Source organism: Tursiops truncatus, chromosome 7, assembly GCF_011762595.2.
Source record: "Tursiops truncatus isolate mTurTru1 chromosome 7, mTurTru1.mat.Y, whole genome shotgun sequence".
Taxonomy (NCBI): Eukaryota; Metazoa; Chordata; class Mammalia; order Artiodactyla; family Delphinidae; genus Tursiops; species Tursiops truncatus.
In genome coordinates, this window is record NC_047040.1 from 53866326 (window position 1) to 53886781 (window position 20456).

At 35.6% G+C, this 20456-nt stretch overlaps 1 protein-coding gene across 6 annotated transcripts in view; it reads left to right on the forward strand.

The window, feature by feature from the left end:
• Positions 1-20456, forward strand: part of SESTD1 (SEC14 and spectrin domain containing 1) — a 143270-nt gene that overhangs the window by 97055 nt on the left and 25759 nt on the right. For all 6 annotated transcript variants that reach the window (XM_019931592.3, XM_019931595.3, XM_019931596.3 and 3 more), the window contains 4 exons: positions 886-983; positions 3193-3248; positions 6677-6888; positions 17365-17487. In XM_019931592.3, coding sequence (XP_019787151.1) covers positions 886-983; positions 3193-3248; positions 6677-6888; positions 17365-17487 — 489 coding nt within the window. The remainder of the gene's footprint in view (positions 1-885; positions 984-3192; positions 3249-6676; positions 6889-17364; positions 17488-20456) is intronic.

Here is a 20456-nt window from a genome sequence, read left to right on the forward strand (position 1 = left end):
TCTTGTTTCTTCTGTCTGCCCTTGATACACCATTTTCAGAGAGGATATTTAGACAGCAATATGAGTTGAAAAGCAGTTTGACAGGTTAAGGTTTTCATTTCTGAAAATATATCTTCTTTTTCGGGGCAGACTTTGGAAATTTGCCACTCTGTATAATGTAGTATTGTTTAATTGAACTGCCAGGGACTAAAAGAAAAAACTTAAAATTTGCTCACATTAGATTATATGCTAATTTTTTTTTAAGAATAATGAACTTTTGGATATTTGAGAATGGGTAACCAGTTCTGTTTTCACCATATTTGAACAATGATATAAAACCAATGAGTGTCTATTTTATTCTAAGCAGAGTTGCCCAAATCCCTTTTTTGAAATATTTTAAGAAATCATGTTAAGATTATAACTAATTTATTTTTATGCTACATGCTTATATATAAAACTTAAGTATTAACGTGCAACCAGAATGATTAATAGAATAACATAAAGAAAAGTTCTTTAACTGGAATTAGAGGGTTAGAACTGGTCTGAATAATGTTCATGTAGTTAAAACTGTTGTTGGTACACATATTTCTCAAGGGAATAGGAATAAATATAAACTTGTATCAGGAATAAAAATAATTTCTTAATGTGTTTAAATTAAAAAAATTCTTTATCCATTAAAACTATTCATTGTTTTAGGAAGCAGTTTTGTCTTCATTGTTTTAATTTTGTCTTCATTGTCTGCATTGTCTATGCTGTGTGGTCTGGTGATTAAAGTGTACTAAATGAGGTCCAGAGAGGGAACCAGAATCCTGCTTGACTAATTCTGTTGCTCTTAGTTGAAAATCCTTATGTACATATCAACTTTTAAGATAATCCTTAACATGTTAATAAAATCTCATACTTTAGGTTTTTGAGAAGTTTACAAAGGAATCTACATCATTATTAGATGAACTTGCTTTGATTAACAATGGAAGTGATAAAGGAAATCAGCAAGAGAAAGAAAGGTAAGTGTCTAGTGTCCTACAATTACACCTTTGCAAAGCTATAATTAGTGTGTTAAAAGATAACCTCTGTTGTTAATGCAAGCCAAGAGAACTAAGGTAAGCAAGCCTCCATTCAATCAAACTTGGCCTATAAAAGTTGTATTAAATTTATTTTTTAATACTTGAGAATTTGCTTTACATATAAAATTTATTGATTTGAATCCAGGTTTCTTTACAGAAGACTTTTAATTTTGTTGAATAATAATATATTTACCTTTTCCTGACACTGTGTAAAATAATTATTTTGCAAGAACATGTTTTCAGAAGGAAACAATTTTCTGCCTTTTTAGAGTTTTACTTTGCTTGTAAAGAATATGGAAAAGGTTGCAGCTTGAAATAAAATCATTATAACCTTATTTACATATGTTAGCACTTAAATGCCTATCTTGTGGAACTCCTACATCCTTGTAAAATATGTGATATTCATGAGTTTACCTTCAGGAATTTAGTATTTTATGACACTGGATCTAATTGTAACTACCTAGATTTATCATTTTACAGATTTCCATTGAACTTTTCAACCTCAACAGTTTTCAGACCAATTTCCTCTCCCCAGGTAAAAAGTACTGTAGGAAGCAAATTAATCCTCAGTAACAAAGTAGTCACTAGGCAGTAATTTTTCATTAGGAAATTTGAAAGGATCAGCACTCATCCTTGTCTATCTCTTTTGAATCTGACCTTGAAAATACAATGGAACCTTGATAGAATGCATCTTGTTATTCCATGAATCCAAATATAGTCGCAGACCAGTTGACTGAGATAATGATATAGGAGGGATGTGAGAAGATCATAGTTTAACACCAAATCTTGATTTAAAATAAAGTAAAAATATGAAAACAAATGGTTTGAATATAAATCTAAAGTTACAACAAACATTTAGGAACATTACTATCTTATAGATAGACGCCATATAAAAATGTAAATAACAATTTTACATATATGTAAATATGTGAGTGTGTGTATAGACATCACACACACATACTTATATACTATGGAATTGAAAATATCACTCAAGTTACTTGACAAAAATTTGCCAAACCTCTTGCTTTCTGAGTAGTCCAGCAGAGTAAATCTGGTGTTTCTCAAAATCATGTTCTCCAGGAAAGACATCCTAAGAGGGTACTGGTAGAAAATGAGTTCATGGTCATAGAGTTTAATGCTGTCTACTATGTTTCCTTCTCTGGGAATGACTGTAAACATTTACAGATTACATGTTCTGAGAAAGTGTTGCAGTAAAGAAACCTGTTTAATTGCTTTCTTAAAATTTCCCGTACTTACATGACAGTGGAACCCCATCTTCTCTACTCAGTAGTATCTCATTCAGTGTTTTGGGAAACACTGGGAAACGATGGTTTGTGTGACTACATGAAGTGTCAAGTGAAATCTTGTATTTGCCAATCCCTCCCTGAGAAACTCAAGTGTTATTACTTAGTCTCTTTTAAACCGCACACAATGAAGTCCCTCTTGCAAATTTTCATCACCTTCTTTATGTCAGTCCTCAGGAAACATCTGGGCTATACAAGAGGTGAAGGCCTAGATCAGTTGACAAAAGTGAAATGTATAGAGCAAGACCTGTCAGTTACAGTAGCAAGGCCCTAGGCTTTGATTTGCCAGGTACTCTATCTTTCCTTCATCTTCTCCACTTTCCATATATGTTTAAGAAAATAAAGCCCATAGTCCAGCTGCAAATGAAACATAATTAGTACATAAAGAGTGTACATCTGCTAGGGTACACATACATATGAATATCAAGATTGCTATAGATAGGTAAACTTTGGATTGGAGGATGGCTGCACACGATTTTAATGTTAACGTTTCTGGATTATTATATAGTGACAAATTTCAGTTTGAAGCAGATATCCAGTGGAAAAATAATAAAATGGATTCCTTTGATATACTTGAAATAATACTGTAGTTAATAATGATAAATTATATTTTTCCAAGTAGTATATTTTGTTTTTTATCACATAGATATTTTTTTGGCTACTAGTGTTTAATTATCTGTAATGGGTTCCTGATGCTTAAGAGAAATTAGCCTGGTAGGACAGTATGCTTCATATTTTCATATTTGTAGGCCCCTGTTTTGGTAAGTATATGTAAAGGATTTTTTTAAGTTATATAAATAGAAATACATATAGTTAAAAAAAAATACTCTTTTGGTGCTTGCCAGGTCTGTGGATTTAAACTTTCTTCCATCAGTTGATCCTGAAACTGTTCTTCAGACAGGTAAGATGAAAAAACATATTTATCAGTGATAATCATAATCCATTAAACCAACCATACATTAATTGGCTCATGAAATAAACATTGATTTGAGTATGTATTATGTTGTAGAAACTGAAGGAGAAGTGTTTCAAACTGCTCTTTGGTTTAGCCTAAGAGTGTGTTAATAAACTCTACAATATTAAAAATTATTAATAATGATCAATTATCTTGAAATATTTGAATTTATTTCTTTATGACATGAAGATAAAAATTTCTATTTGATGGGTTTGCTATGAGGATTATTGAATATGCATTGTGTTTCTAGCATTGTACTTTTATGTATTTTCATATTTCATTCTTCTAAGTACTCCTTGAGATAATTAGTATTATTTTCTCTACTTGCGGAAGCCAAGGCTTAGAGATATTAAAAAACTTGTTCAAGATCAAATAACTATTAAGTTCTACCACCATAGCACTAAAAAAAGGTCTAAATCCAAAGCCACTAGTTGTACTGTTTTACAATCATCTGTGTAAAAACACTTACCACCTTGCAATGGCCTTTCACGTAGTGTGTGTTCAGTGCTGCATGGTTTGTATATTCCAGCCCCAATAGCTTTAGTAGTAGTTTCACAGATTCTAGAGAACACATTGGAATTCTTTTAAAGGAAAATACCTTAATTTTATTTCCAATATATTTTTCTAATAGGGCATAGTTCTAATCCTACTGCATAGCAGGTACTATTCTAAGCACTTTATGTATGCTAACTCATTTGTGCTTCACTACAACCCACTGAAGTAGGTACTGTTGTCACCCCAATGTTAAGATGGGGAAACTGAGGCATTAAAAGGTTTAGTAACTTGGGCAGATTACACAACTAGTAATGCTAGATTTGAGACTTTAACCAAGGCAGTTTGGTTTCGAAGTATGGTCTTTGAAATCATTATGTGGTTCTGCTTCTCTAATGTAAATGGTATCCACAAGGAGCACATTAAAGGTAACAGTCATCAAAGAAGAAAAAATATATATATTCTGATCTTAATGACTTTTATGGAACTATATATGTAAAGAATATGAATGTGGGCTTCCCTGGTGGCACAGTGGTTGGGAGTCTGCCTGCCGATGCGGGGGACATGGGTTCGTGCCCCAGTCTGGGAGGATCCCACATGCCGCGGAGCGGCTGGGCCCGTGGGCCATGGCCGCTGAGCCTGCGCGTCTGGAGCCTGTGCTCCGCAACGGGAGAGGCCACAGCAGTGAGAGGCCCGCGTACACCAAAAAAAAAAAAAAAAAAAAAGAATATGAATGTGTGTGTGTATATATATAGAAAGACTTTCCATAAGTCTTCAAAACAGGTGTCCTTCCAATTATAGAGTATAACAAAGAGTAAAGAAATAAATTCTGAATATCTTCGTTGTATCCATTCAGTTTTCCCGAGTTTTTTCAGTACGATTTAGATCTTACTTCCTGAAAGAACAAAGAAATAATTGTAATCTGAGAATTACTGCATGTTTAGAAGGTACAAGAGACTGTCAGTAAAAATATTGCTTTAGATTCAAAACTTAGTTCCATGTTTATATTTGTTTTAAAAACTGCTTAAGCCATTGAATTCAGAAACTTGTTACATTTGTATTTTAGAATTATCTGTATACGTCACTAAGTCCTTTTTAATATGCTATTGACTCTTAAAGTAGAAAGAGTATAAAATGGGGACGTTTAAAACAATCTTGGATATTCTTCAGAAATTGGAAATACCTCCAAATCATAATAAAAACTGTTTCTATTATTTAAAGCCATTTAAGTTTAGGACATTTTCTTGAATAGAGATGAAGAGAAGAGAATTTAAATGTCTGCATATTTTGGGTTCCTTAATGATAATTGGAATAGTATTATCCTGGAAAAACAATTTGCAATTTATTCACTTAAAAAAAATTTTTTTTTTTCTTTTTTGATGGAAAGGATAGTTTTCTTTGTTTTGGATGCCAGCAACTGAGGTGTAGGGCAGACTCCTGTTCAAAGGCCAACTCCCTCCTCCCCGACTGATGATCAGTGGGCAGGAGCTATTACAGACGGAGGGAGGGGGCTACATGCAGAAACAGCATAGTCAGCTCTGACAGTCATCTTGAAATTGGACATCAGTGGTCTGACCAGCGTCATCTTGTAAAATTGTTAATGTTATACTTACAGCTTTAGATGTTGCACATTCTATAATTTTAACTTCTTGTGCATGAGTGATTTTCTCCATGAGTTTGCTGTAATCAAATAACATTGAGTGCAGTTCTTACATTAGTGTGGCCCCTCACGATTCACAGTTAATATGTTGTAGAAATTTATATAAATAGAGATTACTTAAATGTTATTTTGTACCAGTAGTAAAGACTTTCTCCCTTTAATCATACATTTGTTACACACCAACATTTCTTTTAGGTGCTATGATTAAGGTTATGGATTAATAGTGAAATCCTACAACATAATGCTTAGTATTGATTAGTACTATCAGACAAAACATACTAATTAGTACCATCAGACAGAAATCCCAGATTATAATTGTACTCTACAGAGAAATGGTTGGCACAATGTCCTGAGGAGTGAATCCACCAACAACAAGAATGTGATAGATAGAAAGATAATTAGGTCTAGAAAATATATATGCCATATATACTATATACTTACTATGTAGTATGGCATATATAGTATATATGACACAGATCTTCCTCAACTTACAATGTGATTACATCCTGATAAACCCATCGTAAGTTGAAAATATCATGTTGAAATGCATTTAATACACCTAAAGTACCGAACATCATAGCCTAGCCTAGCCTACCTTAAACGTGCTCAGAACACTTACAGTAGACTACAGTTGGGCAAAATCATCTAAAACAAAGCCTATTTTATAATACAGTGTTTAATATCTCATGTAATTTATTGAATAATGTACTGAAAGTGAAAAACAGAACAGTTGTATGAGTACAGAATGGTTGTCAGTATATCAGTGTTTACCCTCATGATCATGTGGCTGACTAGGAGTTGCAGTTCACTGCTGCTGCCCAACATCGCAAAAGAGTATCGTACTGCATATTGCTAGCCCAGAAAAAGAAAAAATCAAAATCTGAAGTACGGGTTCAACTGAATGCACCATCATAAAGTCGAAAAATTGTAAATCAAACCATCGTTAAATCGGGGACTGTCTGTATATGATAGAGCTATGATATACGACATAGTATATATCCATATGTATATGTATGCATGCAGTTTTCCTATTTATTTATATATAAATTGAGAAATTGCATTTTAGTACTTAAGACCTGGTAGGTAAATATATAGGCAGATACGTTCTAAAAATACATAGGCAGATACGTTCTAAAAATAAGGGATTAGAATTGAGAAGATTGAGAAGTAAGATTTATATTTCTTTATGGGCATTAATTATAAGTGTCTTTCCTTCTTAAAGGACATGAATTGTTATCCGAATTACAGCAGCGTCGATTTAATGGCTCAGATGGAGGGGTCTCGTGGTCTCCTATGGATGATGAACTACTTGCACAGCCACAGGTTATGAAATTATTAGATTCACTGCGAGAGCAATATACCCGCTACCAGGAAGTTTGTAGGCAACGTAGTAAGCGTACACAGTTAGAAGAGATTCAACAGAAGGTGATGCAGGTAGGTGTCTGATTCCAACATATTAAACTCTTTTTAAAATCTAAATTTTTTTATGTGTGTGTGTAATTTCTACTCTGTACCTGATTTTATACTATGCCTTATTTACATTATATAGAGAACTTTAGAAATGTCAAACCAGACTCTCAAACTATTTTTACAATTAGTATTTGCGTTTAAATTATATTATTTCTACAGTGATGACATTGAGCATTCAGCTCACTCTATCAGAATTTCAAAAATAACTAGCTGTTGGAAACATCACCTGTGGTCTCTGTATTCTTGTAATAAATAACATTTTATTGTTGACCTTAGATTTATTTTAAATTTCTAATAACTTTGTTGTTGTTGTTAATTTGGGCATTATGAAGAGTTTTTCTGTCCTAGCAAAATGTTAATGTGTAATATAAGTAATTATAATATTAAGTTTCCTTATTTATGATACTGATAGAAAACTTCAAGTAGATTTAATTCTTATGAATTTTTAGTTCCTTTTAAAATTGATTTTTATAAGTAGGCAAAAAATGCTAAAAATCGATACTAAGGAAGACATTTCTGTATTTAGACTACATTCTGGATTTTGATCTGTTGAATTATTAAGAAGTAAATCTTAAATATTTCACTTTAAAAATCCAGATTAGGGGATTCTCTGGTGGCGCAGTGGTTGAGAGGCCGCCTGCCGATGCAGGGGACACGGGTTTGTGCCCTGGTCCGGGAAGATCCCACATGCCGCGGAGCGGCTGGGCCCCTGAGCCATGGCCGCTGAGCCTGCGCTCCGCAACGGGAGAGGCCACAACAGTGAGAGGCCCGCGTACCGCCAAAAAAAAAAAAAAAAAAAAATCCAGATTAGAAGTGTCCCAAAGTTTTTAATCTACATTCATTTATTAGATAAGTATTTGTTAAGTACTTATTATATAGAAGGCATTGTGCTTTTTCTACAGGATATAAAGGTGAACTTGGGTTTTGCTACATTAAACTTAAGAGGGGAGAGAAAGTGTTAGGTGTCACAAGGGAATGACTGAAGTGCTGTGGGCATTCAATGGAGGGATTAGTCCCCTGGTTGCAAGTGATCTCGGAAGACTTAGTGGAAAGAGGTAGTGCTTGAGCTTGTCCCCAAGAATGTGTAAGATTTCACCAGGCACCTCCTTTAGGTTTTAAAGGAGAACTGGCATTCTGTGGAGGAGAAAGAATAGCATGAATAAACAATAACATGAAATCCCAAGTTCTACTGAAGAAAAAGGCAGCAGTAGGCACCAGGGAAAGTGTTTGGCCTTTGAGTCATGGAACATAGTGAGCATGCTCTGAATCCCAGTTCTTCCACTTATTTGCTGTGTGATTATGGTCACATTATTCACCCACCTGAGCCTCAGTTTGACTTCCTTCTTTCTTTATTCCCCTTCTTCTCTTTCTCTCTCTTCCTTCCTTCTTTCATTACATAAAACAGGGGTAACAGGAGCTCTTTTGAAAGGTTTGTTGAAAGAACCCAGCACTCAGCTAATGGAAGCTATTATATTTGTTCCCATTGAACTAGATTGTAGCCTAGAATTCTAATTCAGCTGTTGGAAAACTTGTTCTGTAAAGGGCCACATAGTAAATGTTTAGGCTTCTTGGACCATACAGTTTTTCTTGAACCTGTGGCTATTTAACTGCCTTTGTAATGCATAGTCATTACGTAAACAAATGTGTTTGGCTGTTTCAGTAAAACTTTATTTATAAAAACAAGTGGTAGGGCTTCCCTGGTGGCGCAGTGGTTGAGAGTCCGCTTGCTGATGCAGGGGACACGGGTTCGTGCCCCGGTCCGGGAAAATCCCACATGCCGCGGAGCGGCTGGGCCCGTGAGCCATGGCCGCTGAGCCTGCGTGTCCGGAGCCTGTGCTCCGCAACGGGAGAGGCCCGCGTACTGCAAAAAAAAAAAAAAAAAAAAAAAACAAGTGGTAGGCTAGAATTGGCCTGCAAGCTGTAGTTTGCTGACCCCTGACTAGAGCATCAGGGTGTCATGGGGAAAAAGGCTTGAAAGGAGGGAAGGAGTTGGATCATGGAAGATCTTGAATTCCAGGCAACAGAATTTAGGCTTTATCTCATGATAACTACATAGAAACTGAAGATTTCTGAGCATATGTTAATTATATATAATTTTTTCTACATAATATATTCATAAATTAAAGATAGCTTGTATTAAACTCAGGTAAACTTTAAATAGCTTGAGAGTATCTTTGAAAACCATAAAGATGAAATAGCATAGTGGTATACAAGTACCCCAGTAACCTGGGTCCACTCTCTTCTGCCACTTTCAAGTTTGTTCTTGGAAAGGAAGTGTACTCCTCAATGCCCTAGCTTCCTCCTCAGTAAAGTGAGGAAAACAATAACAATAATAATAATAATACCTACTTAATAGGGCTGTTACAAAGATTAAGAAGATAATTTAAATAAAATGTTTAGCTTGGCACATACGAGTTTTTATTAGTATCATTTATTATTTGCGCACTCGTTAAAGAAATGAGTATCTACAATAGTGTGACATTGTGCTCGGTGGAATGTAATGGTGAGTAAAAACAGACAGGGTGTCCCGCCTTTTGGTGCATGGCTAAGTAACTACACAAATAGTTGTAAAATTGCAACCACTCAAGTCCCAAGGAGAGTGAAGGGAGGAAGCGTGAGAAAGAAGATGATATCAGAGGTGAAGCATTTTTCTGGCTTGCAAGACTTAATGGATGATGGTGTTGTCTAATTAGGGAAATTGGGCAGGTTTGGGTTTACGTGCAGATGGAAAAGGTGTGGAAAATCAAGAGTTTGGTTTTAGACATGGTGAATTTCAGGAGACTTTGAGACATCTAAGAATAAGATATATAAAGGTAGTCCCAAACAGGTCCAGAAGTGAGAAGTCTGGGCTGGTGACATACTTGTTTGTCATCTGTGTATGAATGGTAATTAAAGCATTGATGTGGGTGAGAATTTCCCAAGGAAAGAGCTGAGAGTAGATGAGAAGAAGGCTTTGTAACTGAGCTTTGAGAAGCTCCAGCATTTAATGACAAGATAGAGGAGCATACTCCTGAAAAGAAGGCAGTGGAGGATTGGCCAGAGATGAAGAAGGAAAGTGTGAACAGCTCTGTGTCATGGAAGTCAAAAGAAGAAAGCATGTCAGGGGAGGAGTTGGGAACCCTGTCGAATGTTGCTGGAAGATTGAAAAAGAGGAAGACTTAACATGTTCACTAAGAATCCACAAGGTCAAGGTCGTTGGTGATCCCAGGGTATGGAGTAGCAGGGCCAGTAGCACATTGGACTGAATTCAGGAATGAAAGTGAGGTGTGGTGAAGGAGACGTGGAGTGTAGGGAACTCGCTGAGAGTTTTGTCTCTGAAGGAAAGACGAGAAACAGAGCATTGCCTAGAAGTGAGGGTGTATTAATTTGCTAGGTCTGCTGTAACAAAGTACTACAGACTAGGGCACTTAACCATAGAAGTGTATTTCCTCATTTTTCTGGAGGCTAAAAGCCCAAGATCAAGGAGTTAGCAGGGTTGATTCCACCTGAGGGCAGTGAGGGAAGGATCTGTTCCAGGCCTCTCTCCTTGGCTTACTGATGCGTTCTCCCTATGTCTTCATATCATCTTCCCTCTATACCTGTCTGTGTCCAAATTTCCTCTCCTTTTAAGAACACCAGTCATATAAGATTAGGGCTCACTTTAATAACCTCACTTTGATTTAAGTGCCTCTTTAAAGACCCTGTCTTCAAATAAATATGGTTACATCCTAAAGCACTGGGAGTTAGGACTTCAGCATATGGGGAGTGTGGGGACACAATTCAGCCCACAGCTGGGGTCAAGTGTAGTTTATTTTTGTTAGTTTGTGTTTGTGATATGGAAAACTAAGAGGCTTAAATTCTAGGAGGAAAGTATATGTTTGGAAGGAGGAGTTGAACATGGAGGAGAGAATAATTAATACTATCAAGTTCGTGACAAGGTGGAAGTGAATGGACTCCAAAGCAGAGCTGAAGGGATTAGCTTTAGAATGGAGGAGGGAGAACTCTTCCTTTGTAACAGGAGGGAGATGGTAGGATGATCCAGAGTTGCCTCCGTATATATAAGTCAGGCATCGAGAAGATGAAGTAGTTCTTGAGTGATTAAGTTTTTTTGATTGTTTTTTGTTTGTTTGTTTTTAAGTAAGACACAAAGGGAATCTCTTTGGTGGTGGAGGTTTGGAGGCAAGGCGGGGATGGGGAGGGCAGTGGTTAAAGAGGGTTAGAGGTTTAAATGGAGTGGAAATGATTCAAAATTTTCATTCTGGGGATTGGAAGAGTGAAATTACCATGGAAGTATAGATGTATTTTTTAGATAGTGCTGATCTTGAACTTATGGTGGAAACTTTCTGGCCTGTTATGTGACCCTGTCAATTCATGGCTGGCTGTTGATGTGCAGGCCCCAGAGAACGTGGGTGATGGGAGTCCCCCAGCATTTGTGCTTTGCTATGTGACATCAGGGGCAAAGGAGTTAATGTATTGACATGCATTTTTGAAATGATGGACCAACTCAACTGGATAAAGAATAAAGAAACTAGAGAAAGGAGATGATGATGATACTTATAATGATGGTGGTGATGGTCATGAGATTATTGTTAAAAACAAATAAACCTCATTGCAATTCAATTTTCTTTATAAGCGTTACATGTGAATTGGTTAGAGCATTAATATTCATCAGGTGATGGTTTCTACACTCTTATTTTCACAGGTCACATTTTAGGGAAAGATCTATTTCTCTTGCCAAAATGATTACTTAAGTTTAGCTATTTAGAAACATATATTGATCATGTCCACACACAGAGAATATAAACTACCATCTTCAGTCTTGCAAATTTGGGGGAAAATGAAATTTTTTGATGTTTATATAAAGATAATCATAAAGTTGACTACCTCTGCTTGTGTAAAATTAATGAAAGTTGAAATTTTCCACATCTCTTTTTTTACTGATTTATCACTGAAAACAGAACATAATGAAAAAGAAACCAGTAGCTCTAATAGATAAACTATATGGTAATAACCATTGTAGTTGTCAGCCATTTATTCCCCACAGTTCAAATCAGTAGCATTAGACTTCATGTGGAATGCAGAAGTTCTCCATGTTGCTGCCGCTACATTTAAAAATCAGATTTCATGTACTTCTGGATAGGAGATGATGCCACTTCACTGAAATAAGCTATCGTTATTTGCATTATTTATTGTGGCAGTAATTTCTGCCAGCATTGCAAATGTTATTTCTAGAATCATCCATGTGATTTTCTTCCTTTGTAGAAAGGAACCATAGATGCAAAATAGGATAACTCTGAGTTGCTAAAGTATACAGCTGGAGGCTGTGATCCCAGTTCACCATATTCTTTCTTCTGGTCAGATGCTTGACATCTGCTTGATATGCCCTTCTACCTGGTTTGACCTAACATGCTTCTAGATATTCTCTCGTGCAGTCTTTAGTAACCAGTCTGGCCAGGAAAAAATGATGGATAGTCACATGCATTTTTGGCCTCTGCAAATATTTGTCATGGTGGATTCTAAGAGCACATCTTCAAGGTTATACTTTGCATATAAATGTAACCGTTTGAGAGGTCACATTGATATGGATTGTGCATGAAACTGTTTTTGCAGTAAGTTAATATTCAGATTGACTGATGAGCAAGATGTCCTGATTGAAATTAAGTTTTATAACCCAGTTTGGCAAACCACCATCATTAATGCATTTAAATAGATTTATTTACTGGGGCATCAACCTCAATTTGCATCATTTTTATTAGAAATAGTCATACATTTATGGTGTTTACGTTACTGATGTTGCATTCCAAGGGAAATTACTTTCAGCATACGTTAAAACTATATGTACACTTGACTGTGTAACTGTTTTTTTGTGTGTGTGTGTGCCAAGCAGATGTCTTTGCTTTCTTTAAAATTTATTTTTAAATTTATAACTCTTTGAAAGTTCCCTGCTAATGAATTGTTTTTCCCCAGTTATCATGATTTATATTAACCTGCTTCTTTTGTTTCTATCGTTTAAAAGTTTTCTAGAGTTTCAAAGTTTAAATTTTAAATAATGTTGCCTTACGTTTTTTAAAATAATATATAACACATTAACCAGTTAAAATTTCTGAGTTATTTTCATTCTACCCTTATTTTTAGAATTTAGACATTTTTAGTGAAATAATTTATTATATTAATTGCTTAAATGCCATTGTATATCTGTTTCTATATTCATATTCGTAATACATAGTAATCAGTGAGAAGCAATTGAGTCCCCCAAAGGGAATGGAAACTTGTTTCAAAATGTTTACATGAGATTTCTTAAAACTTACTCTTTTTATTTCCATTTTTTAAAAGCATAGACTAAAACACTTAGTTCGGGGATTAAAAAGCCTATGGGTTTTACTGTAAAATGCAGATGTGAGACATAGTTTATAAAGGGTGAATAAATAGAAGGAGCTAGGCTTTTTTCTTCAGAAAAAGTGGGGAAAGCAAAGAGGCTAACAGCTATTGGTATCATCTACTGTGCTTAAGTGTCTTACGTATAATGACTGTATAATCCTGACAATAGCCCTATACAGTAGGTAGCATTAACACCATTTCAAAGGTGATGGACCAAAGTCTTTCAACTCCTAGGAGCAGAGCCAGAATTTCAGAGTCACGCCTAGTGCTTCCTGAAGACAGAACTGCTCATCTGTCTCTTTTGTGAAAGAGTGATACTTTCCACAGGCCAGCAGAGGCAAACAGGATCCTAGTACCCTGCCCCTCCAAATATAGCTCATACCAAAGAGTAAAGCAGAAAAAGTGGAGATGTTGAGGAACAAAGCATTGTATTCTAAAGAGTACCTGGCAGTAGAGGTTTGCAGATGAATTTAGGACTCTGAAAACAGAATTTAGCAAAGAAAATCGTAGCAGTTAGGCTATTCCAGTGAGTCAAAAATAATACTTGGACTTTTTTGTTTTTGAGTTTTTGCTCTTTAGTATTAAAACCTTGTAAAGAGAAGGTGGAAGCTAAGAATATATTAATATTTAAGATACTAGGACATAAATGGGCACACACATAAAGAGAGAAATCCCAAAAGATCATATACTGTTAGTAAGCAAACATTCGCAGTTTATTCGTTCTCACTAATATTTAGAAATACACCTGAAGAGATATCAGTTTTAAACTTGATGGAAGTATTTTAAAAGTAATAGTCAGCCATGTAGGGGGCAAAACTAAAAGCAGAAAGCCTGGTTTGGAGGCTACCACAAGGATCTAGGTAAGGCCTGAAGTAGGCTTAGAACAGGTTTATTTTGAAAGTCAAAACAGCAGGATTCCAGGGGTATCAGATATGCAGGGTGTAAAAGGAAAAAAAGAAGAGTCAAGAATGACTCTAAGGGTTTTTGGTTTGAGAATATTGCTCTAAATTATAACTCTAAAATGCATAATTTATAATAATGCTCTTTAAAGTATTCTCATTATGTAGGCAGTTTCAAAATTAAAAAGAAGTAGCGAGAATAATCACAAGAATGTCATCTTTATTTGAATTTGTTTGACAACTAGAAATCAATAGTGTAAGTTCAAACAGATCAAAAGTATCCAACCCCTTGGAAATGAAAAATAACTCATTTTAAAAAATGGATCAACAGAAAAATAAACAGTTCAGTAGAAAACTTAAAACCAAAATCATCAAAATCTATAGCATGAGATGAGTCTTGAAAGATGAAAAAGAGGTCACGAAGAGAAGGGGCTGAAAAGATTTCAGGTAGGAGGACGATCCATGTCAAAGCAAGATTAGTGAGAGAACATGGTGCCCTTGGGGAGCACTAAAAGTTCAACGTGGGCTCAGTTAAAGAAGGAAATGGTGAAGGATAGGCGGGGCCCCATCATCCATGGCATAGTATGGCCATGCCAGATAGCCACATTTCATCCCGAATGTAATGTAGAACCAGTATAGGATTTCTCACTGGGAGAAATATTTAAACAAAGATGAGTATTGGGTCCTCATGAAAAGATTTTTATTTAGTATGTAGTTCTGTTTTTCCCCTCTGGTTATTAAGAAAACAAGAAGTCTTGGTGTTTTTTACCAATCTATGTAAGAAGATATAAAATCCAAAAGCAGATGACGTCTACGTTGTTTTCCAGGAAACTTTCCCCTAATTTTACTCAAAGTTAGTATCATTCACGTAGGAACTTACCAACATTCTTATGATCTAACCAACTTTTTCCTTAGTTACTGTTTGTAACCCACTTTTGTAATAAATATAAATGATTTCAAATTAAATGTAATCATTGCTGCATTATTTTGGTTGACTACCCATCTCATCTCTTACATTAAGCTTGAAGTAGACTGAGGGCAAGAACCCCATTTCCAGAGTTTTTTTGGAAATGACAAAATATATTTGTTGTTAGAAAGAGATACTGTTTCTCCCAGAGCCCCCACATGGATGTTTCTTAATAAATTGCACTGAGAATCTCAGAAAATAAAAATAAAATAAAATAAAATAAAGTAAAAGCAGTGGTCAGTTCATATACCTTGCAAAGGTTATTCTCAGTTAAAACTTTCATGACTTGAATGTTTCAAATAGAGACAAGTGCTTTAGAGAGTAATTTTATAATGTATACTATTAGCAATTAACATTGTATCATCACTGGACCCAAGATCGCTATTGAAAATGTTTTCTAGGAAAGCAATAGAGAATTAGAGAAGAATTCTGTTGCATAACTGCTATATATATATGTTCATCTTAAAATTACTTAGATGCTCAACAGTAGAGAATTGGAGTTGTGAAAGCAGGTATAATAGTTACTTGAGGTAGGACGTTGCTTACTTAGCTCTTAGTCAGGTAGGTTGGTTGGTTGTTTGGACACATGAGAGGGAGCAAAGGAAGGAGGCAGGCAAGGAGGCTGGCCTTCTTAAAAAAGGGGTTTCGAGCCATTAAAATGGTAATAACTGTAGCCACAAGGAAGTGAAAAACACAGGATAGAAATTACTTGTACTCTGACAATCGGCTGCAGCACTTAAATCTGGAGTAGCATGAAAATGCAGTGCATGTGAAAAATTAATGGAAGGAAACACACATGATTTTCCCCTATGATGTGGTACTTTTATATGATTATTTAAATTACATAAACTCTTAGATTTTAAATATATTTTACCCTGGTAATAACTATGGAATGCACTGTGGGTCTGTGATAAGGTAAGCCTGTCTTTCCACTGAGTCTCTAATATTATGCTGCACAGACATCCTCATTCACTTCTTGGGACCTATCCTAAGTTTAGATTTAAGGCATATCCTAAGTTTAGCTGTTGTTGACTTCCTAATTGTAATTTAGCTTGATAAATAATAATTCAGCTTGGTAAAGCTGGGCAATATTTTTTTCTGTTAGAATTACTTCACTGTGTCTGTGTAGTTTTAGAGTATATATGTTTGTGGGTAGAGAAAACAAAACCCTTTCTTCTGCATGAGAATTTGATCTTTGCTTAACTATCTAGGTCTGTTCCCTTGAAAACCTGATAAAAATGCCAACTGTGTTACCAGGCGACATTGCTTGTAGTAAAAATTATTCTGGCTCTGGACTGGGAGAACTCTTAATACTTGATGGAAGGCATAACTTCGGGCATCTTGGAGCTCAGTGACTTTTATAATGGGCATGATGCTTGTGTGGTGTGAGGTTTTGATGCCAGAGTGTCTCCCATATCTGTCCCATATGGATCTCATCTCCTGAACTGTTGGACTGCTTCAGGGACCCGGCAGAAGAGAAACACCCAGTCCTGCTACCCTGGCAGACTGCAGTCCCTTCCCTTCATCCTTCTGAGTAGACTTGGTGCCAGGGGGACTTCAGATGGTCTCGTGGGTCTGAATGTTTGGCTGATCCTAAGAAGACCCCCTAGAGGGTACTGCAGTAGTATAATTCTACAGTTTTTAATTTTCTTTTCCAAGTGAGAAAAACAGTATTTTAACTTTATATCAGTTAATTGATTCTGGTTTATGAGTGCTTTGGAAGGAACTTTAGAGTATGAGTCAGGACGCGTGGCTTTTAGTCCTAGTTTTTTAATAATGAATTATGTTACCTGGAACAAGTCACTTAATCTCTCTGAAACTCAGTTTTCTTAAGTATTAGATAAGAAATTTGACCAATGTCATTTCTGGTGTCCCTTCCAATTCTAAATCCTATAGTTCTCTAATTTTCTTATCATCGTAAGTTAATTTTTAAGCCTCTCTTATGGGAGCATGTCATATTTCTTTTAGCCTGGCAGGTGATCAGATAGCTGAAAGCCTAAGGTGCTGTAGTGTACATTTTATCAAATTTAGGTTTTGGAAAAGTTGTCACATTATAGCTGTATAGTTCCAGAAGAAATGTTTACTGCCTATACAATAGAATTTAAATAATTTAAATAAAAAATACTTGAGGAACTTTGGGAAGGGAAAACCAATTAGAATGAAAGTTTGAAAAGTTTTTGATTATTTTAAAATTTTCATCTCAACTTCCATTCATAGGTTGTGAACTGGCTTGAAGGGCCTGGATCAGAACAGCTGAGAGCCCAGTGGGGGATTGGAGACTCCATTCGGGCTTCCCAAGCCCTACAGCAGAAGCACGAAGAGATCGAGAGCCAGCACAGTGTGAGAGGCTTTTTCCTCTGCAAGTTACAGAGCTATTATTAATGTGCATAATTAATAACATGTGTGGTACTAAGTGATAAGTTGCTGTTTGGTTTAGGGGCATAAAGTACGGTATGTTTAATGGCTATCAAGTACATTTTGACCACTTAGTACATATTCATTAGAAGTTTGGTTTTGGTTTTGTCTCCAGTATAGCTTAATTATATATTTTTATAGAAACACAATTCATGTGAAATTTTAAAAACTACTGTAACAGAAGAAAGAGTGATAGTACAAAAATACAACCTTTATCTAGTCTTGAATTTAAAAAGTATAACCTCAGGAACAGGAGTTGTAAGTTAAATACAAAGTATTCAGGGTTTTTTTCAGCATAAAAGGAAAAACCATTATGTTGGAACCTGTGAAATGCATAAAATATATAGATTTTTCAATTATGGAGTTTCATATTTAAGTCTCTTACAAGTACTAACTAGGAAAATTGCAAAGATAATATATATACAGTTGGCCCCTCCGTATCCACAGGTTCCACGCACATCCAAGGATTCAACCAACCATAGATTGAAAATATTCAGAAAAAAATATTCCATGAAGTTCTAAAAGGCAAAACTTCAATTGTGCTGTTTTAACCAATAGGTGGCACTGCATTGTCACCTTGAGAATAGGTTGTTTGCTGCAGGACGCGTGTATCAGCTTATGATTTTTAAGATGTTCTAATATTTTATTAAAAGCTTTCTTTTCTCTTTGTAAATAAAAGTCAGCACTTTAAAGCCTATTATGGAATTGTTCAGGTCTTATGAAACTATAATGACAAATTTCTAGTGTATTGATTGCTTAATATGGGTAGAATTTGGAGAAACTTTTAATGTACCATTTTGTGTTAAAGCACTCTGTCAAGTATTAAATTTTAGATTCTTTATAAAACCATACTTTAGAAATAAAGCTAAAAATAAACCCAAATTGATTAGGATATTCAATGCTAATATATAGAAAATGAAAATGCTACTAATATATAGTTCTTTGTCAAGGAGTGGCAATGAGAAGTTTACTTGGTTTTTGAATAATAGGTAAGCACAACAGAAAGAATATTAAGGTGTATGAAAATGATTATAATAACTTAAAATAATTTTTAAAGTATTTTAGTCCAGTAATCTTACTTTAGCTTTTAGGTGGAGGTAGGTGAGTGGTAGGAAAAGCACATAATAGGAAGGTGCAGAAGCATAAATCTCTGAAGTTGCTTTAGGATTCTGTCAGTGTCTCCTCATCCCACAGTACTGACTTCTGGTCTCCGAAGAGAATACTGGTGTGTTGTGCCTTATAGTAAGCAAAACAGGTCTGCATAAAGAATCAAGACCCCATTTCTTCCTAAGGTATTAGCCTAAGTGTGTTGGCAGTGTTTCTTTCCTCCTAGATTGAGATTCCTATATCATAGTATAAAATATAAATACCTATCATTTCACCAACTGTGCATCACCACCAATTCACATATATTTCCAGTGTCAGTCCTGATGACTGCTTTTTCCTTGTATGTGAACATCCAGGTTCATTTCTTATCTACCATCTTAATCTAAATCCCGTATCTTGGTGGTGGATTGTTTTTTTAAGTTTGTTTTTGTTTCTGGGTGTGCGTGTGTGTGTGTGTGTGTGTGTGTGTGTGTGTGTGTGTGTGTGTGTGTGTGTGTGTTTGTTGGGGGGGGGCTAGAAATAATCATTTTCTATACAGTTAAATGTTTATAAGAGGTAAACCAGAGAATGACCATAACTGAACTGAATGCAGCCTGTTCATCTGAGGTTCTATAAATTTTATGTTCCCCAATTTCCTAGGAAGGAATGTTTTGATTAAAATGTGTGTGTGTGTGTGTGTGTGTGTGTGTGTGTGTGTGTGTGTGTGTGTATATATATGTATATGATTTTTTTCCCCACATCCCAGAGAGGCTGATTATTTCTCTATGACAACATCAGTTCTAATTTCAGGTGTTAATTTCATGAGACATACAAGTTCTTAAATTGTTTGCATCTCTGGTCTGGTTATTAGGGCCTATAGTTTGCAAGTTTAAACGAGGAAAAAAAAATCAGCTTGAGGATGGTAGTTCTTAAACCTTAATGGTCATGAGAGTCACCTGATGTGTTTGTTAAAAGGCCTGTGGCAGAACCCCACCCCCACAGGCTCTGATTTAGTAGGTTGGGGGGCGCTTAGGTATTTTTAATAAGCACCCCAGGTGATCTGATGTAGAGAGTTCTCACTGCAAGAAATAATATCTCAGGTCTTTTATCCTTTAGTTTACTGTTTTTCTCTGAATCACTGTTATTACTTCTTCAAAGAATTAGACCAACTTATTTAGAGCATTAACTAAATTTGTAAGTACTATAGATAAGACTGTGAAATCCCTTTCTGTTTAGAACACAACAGTGATCATCTTCTCAGGCAATATTTTCTGCTTTAAATCAGTCGGTCTCCATTAACCTTTATAATCACTCTGTGGTTAGAAAGTATTTTACATAAATTGGGACGTGAGCATGGCTGGAATTTGGAATCCCTGGCACCAATCCCCCAAGGACACGGAAGGACAGCTGTAGAGAACAGGTTTTCTCAACCTTGGCATTACTGATTTATTTATTGATAAATCTTTGTTGTAAGGACTGTCCTGTGATCGTAGGTATTTAGCAGTATCATTGGCCTCTACCCACTAGGTGCAGTAGCATCCCTCCCTCACAGTTGTGACAGCCAAAAATGTCTCTAAATATTGCAAAATGTTCCCTAGGGAGCAAAATTGCCACCAGTTGAACATACTGCTATAAATCAAGAAAAGGATTCTGAGAGATTAAGTGACTTGATGAAGATCACACCCTTAGGAAGGAAAAAGACGGACCTTGAGTCTGTCTTTCAAGTCTGGTGTTCTTTGCATTACGTATGACTACATCATCTCTGTAATCATACTCAAAAATTCCATAGTAGTTCAGGCAATAAGACA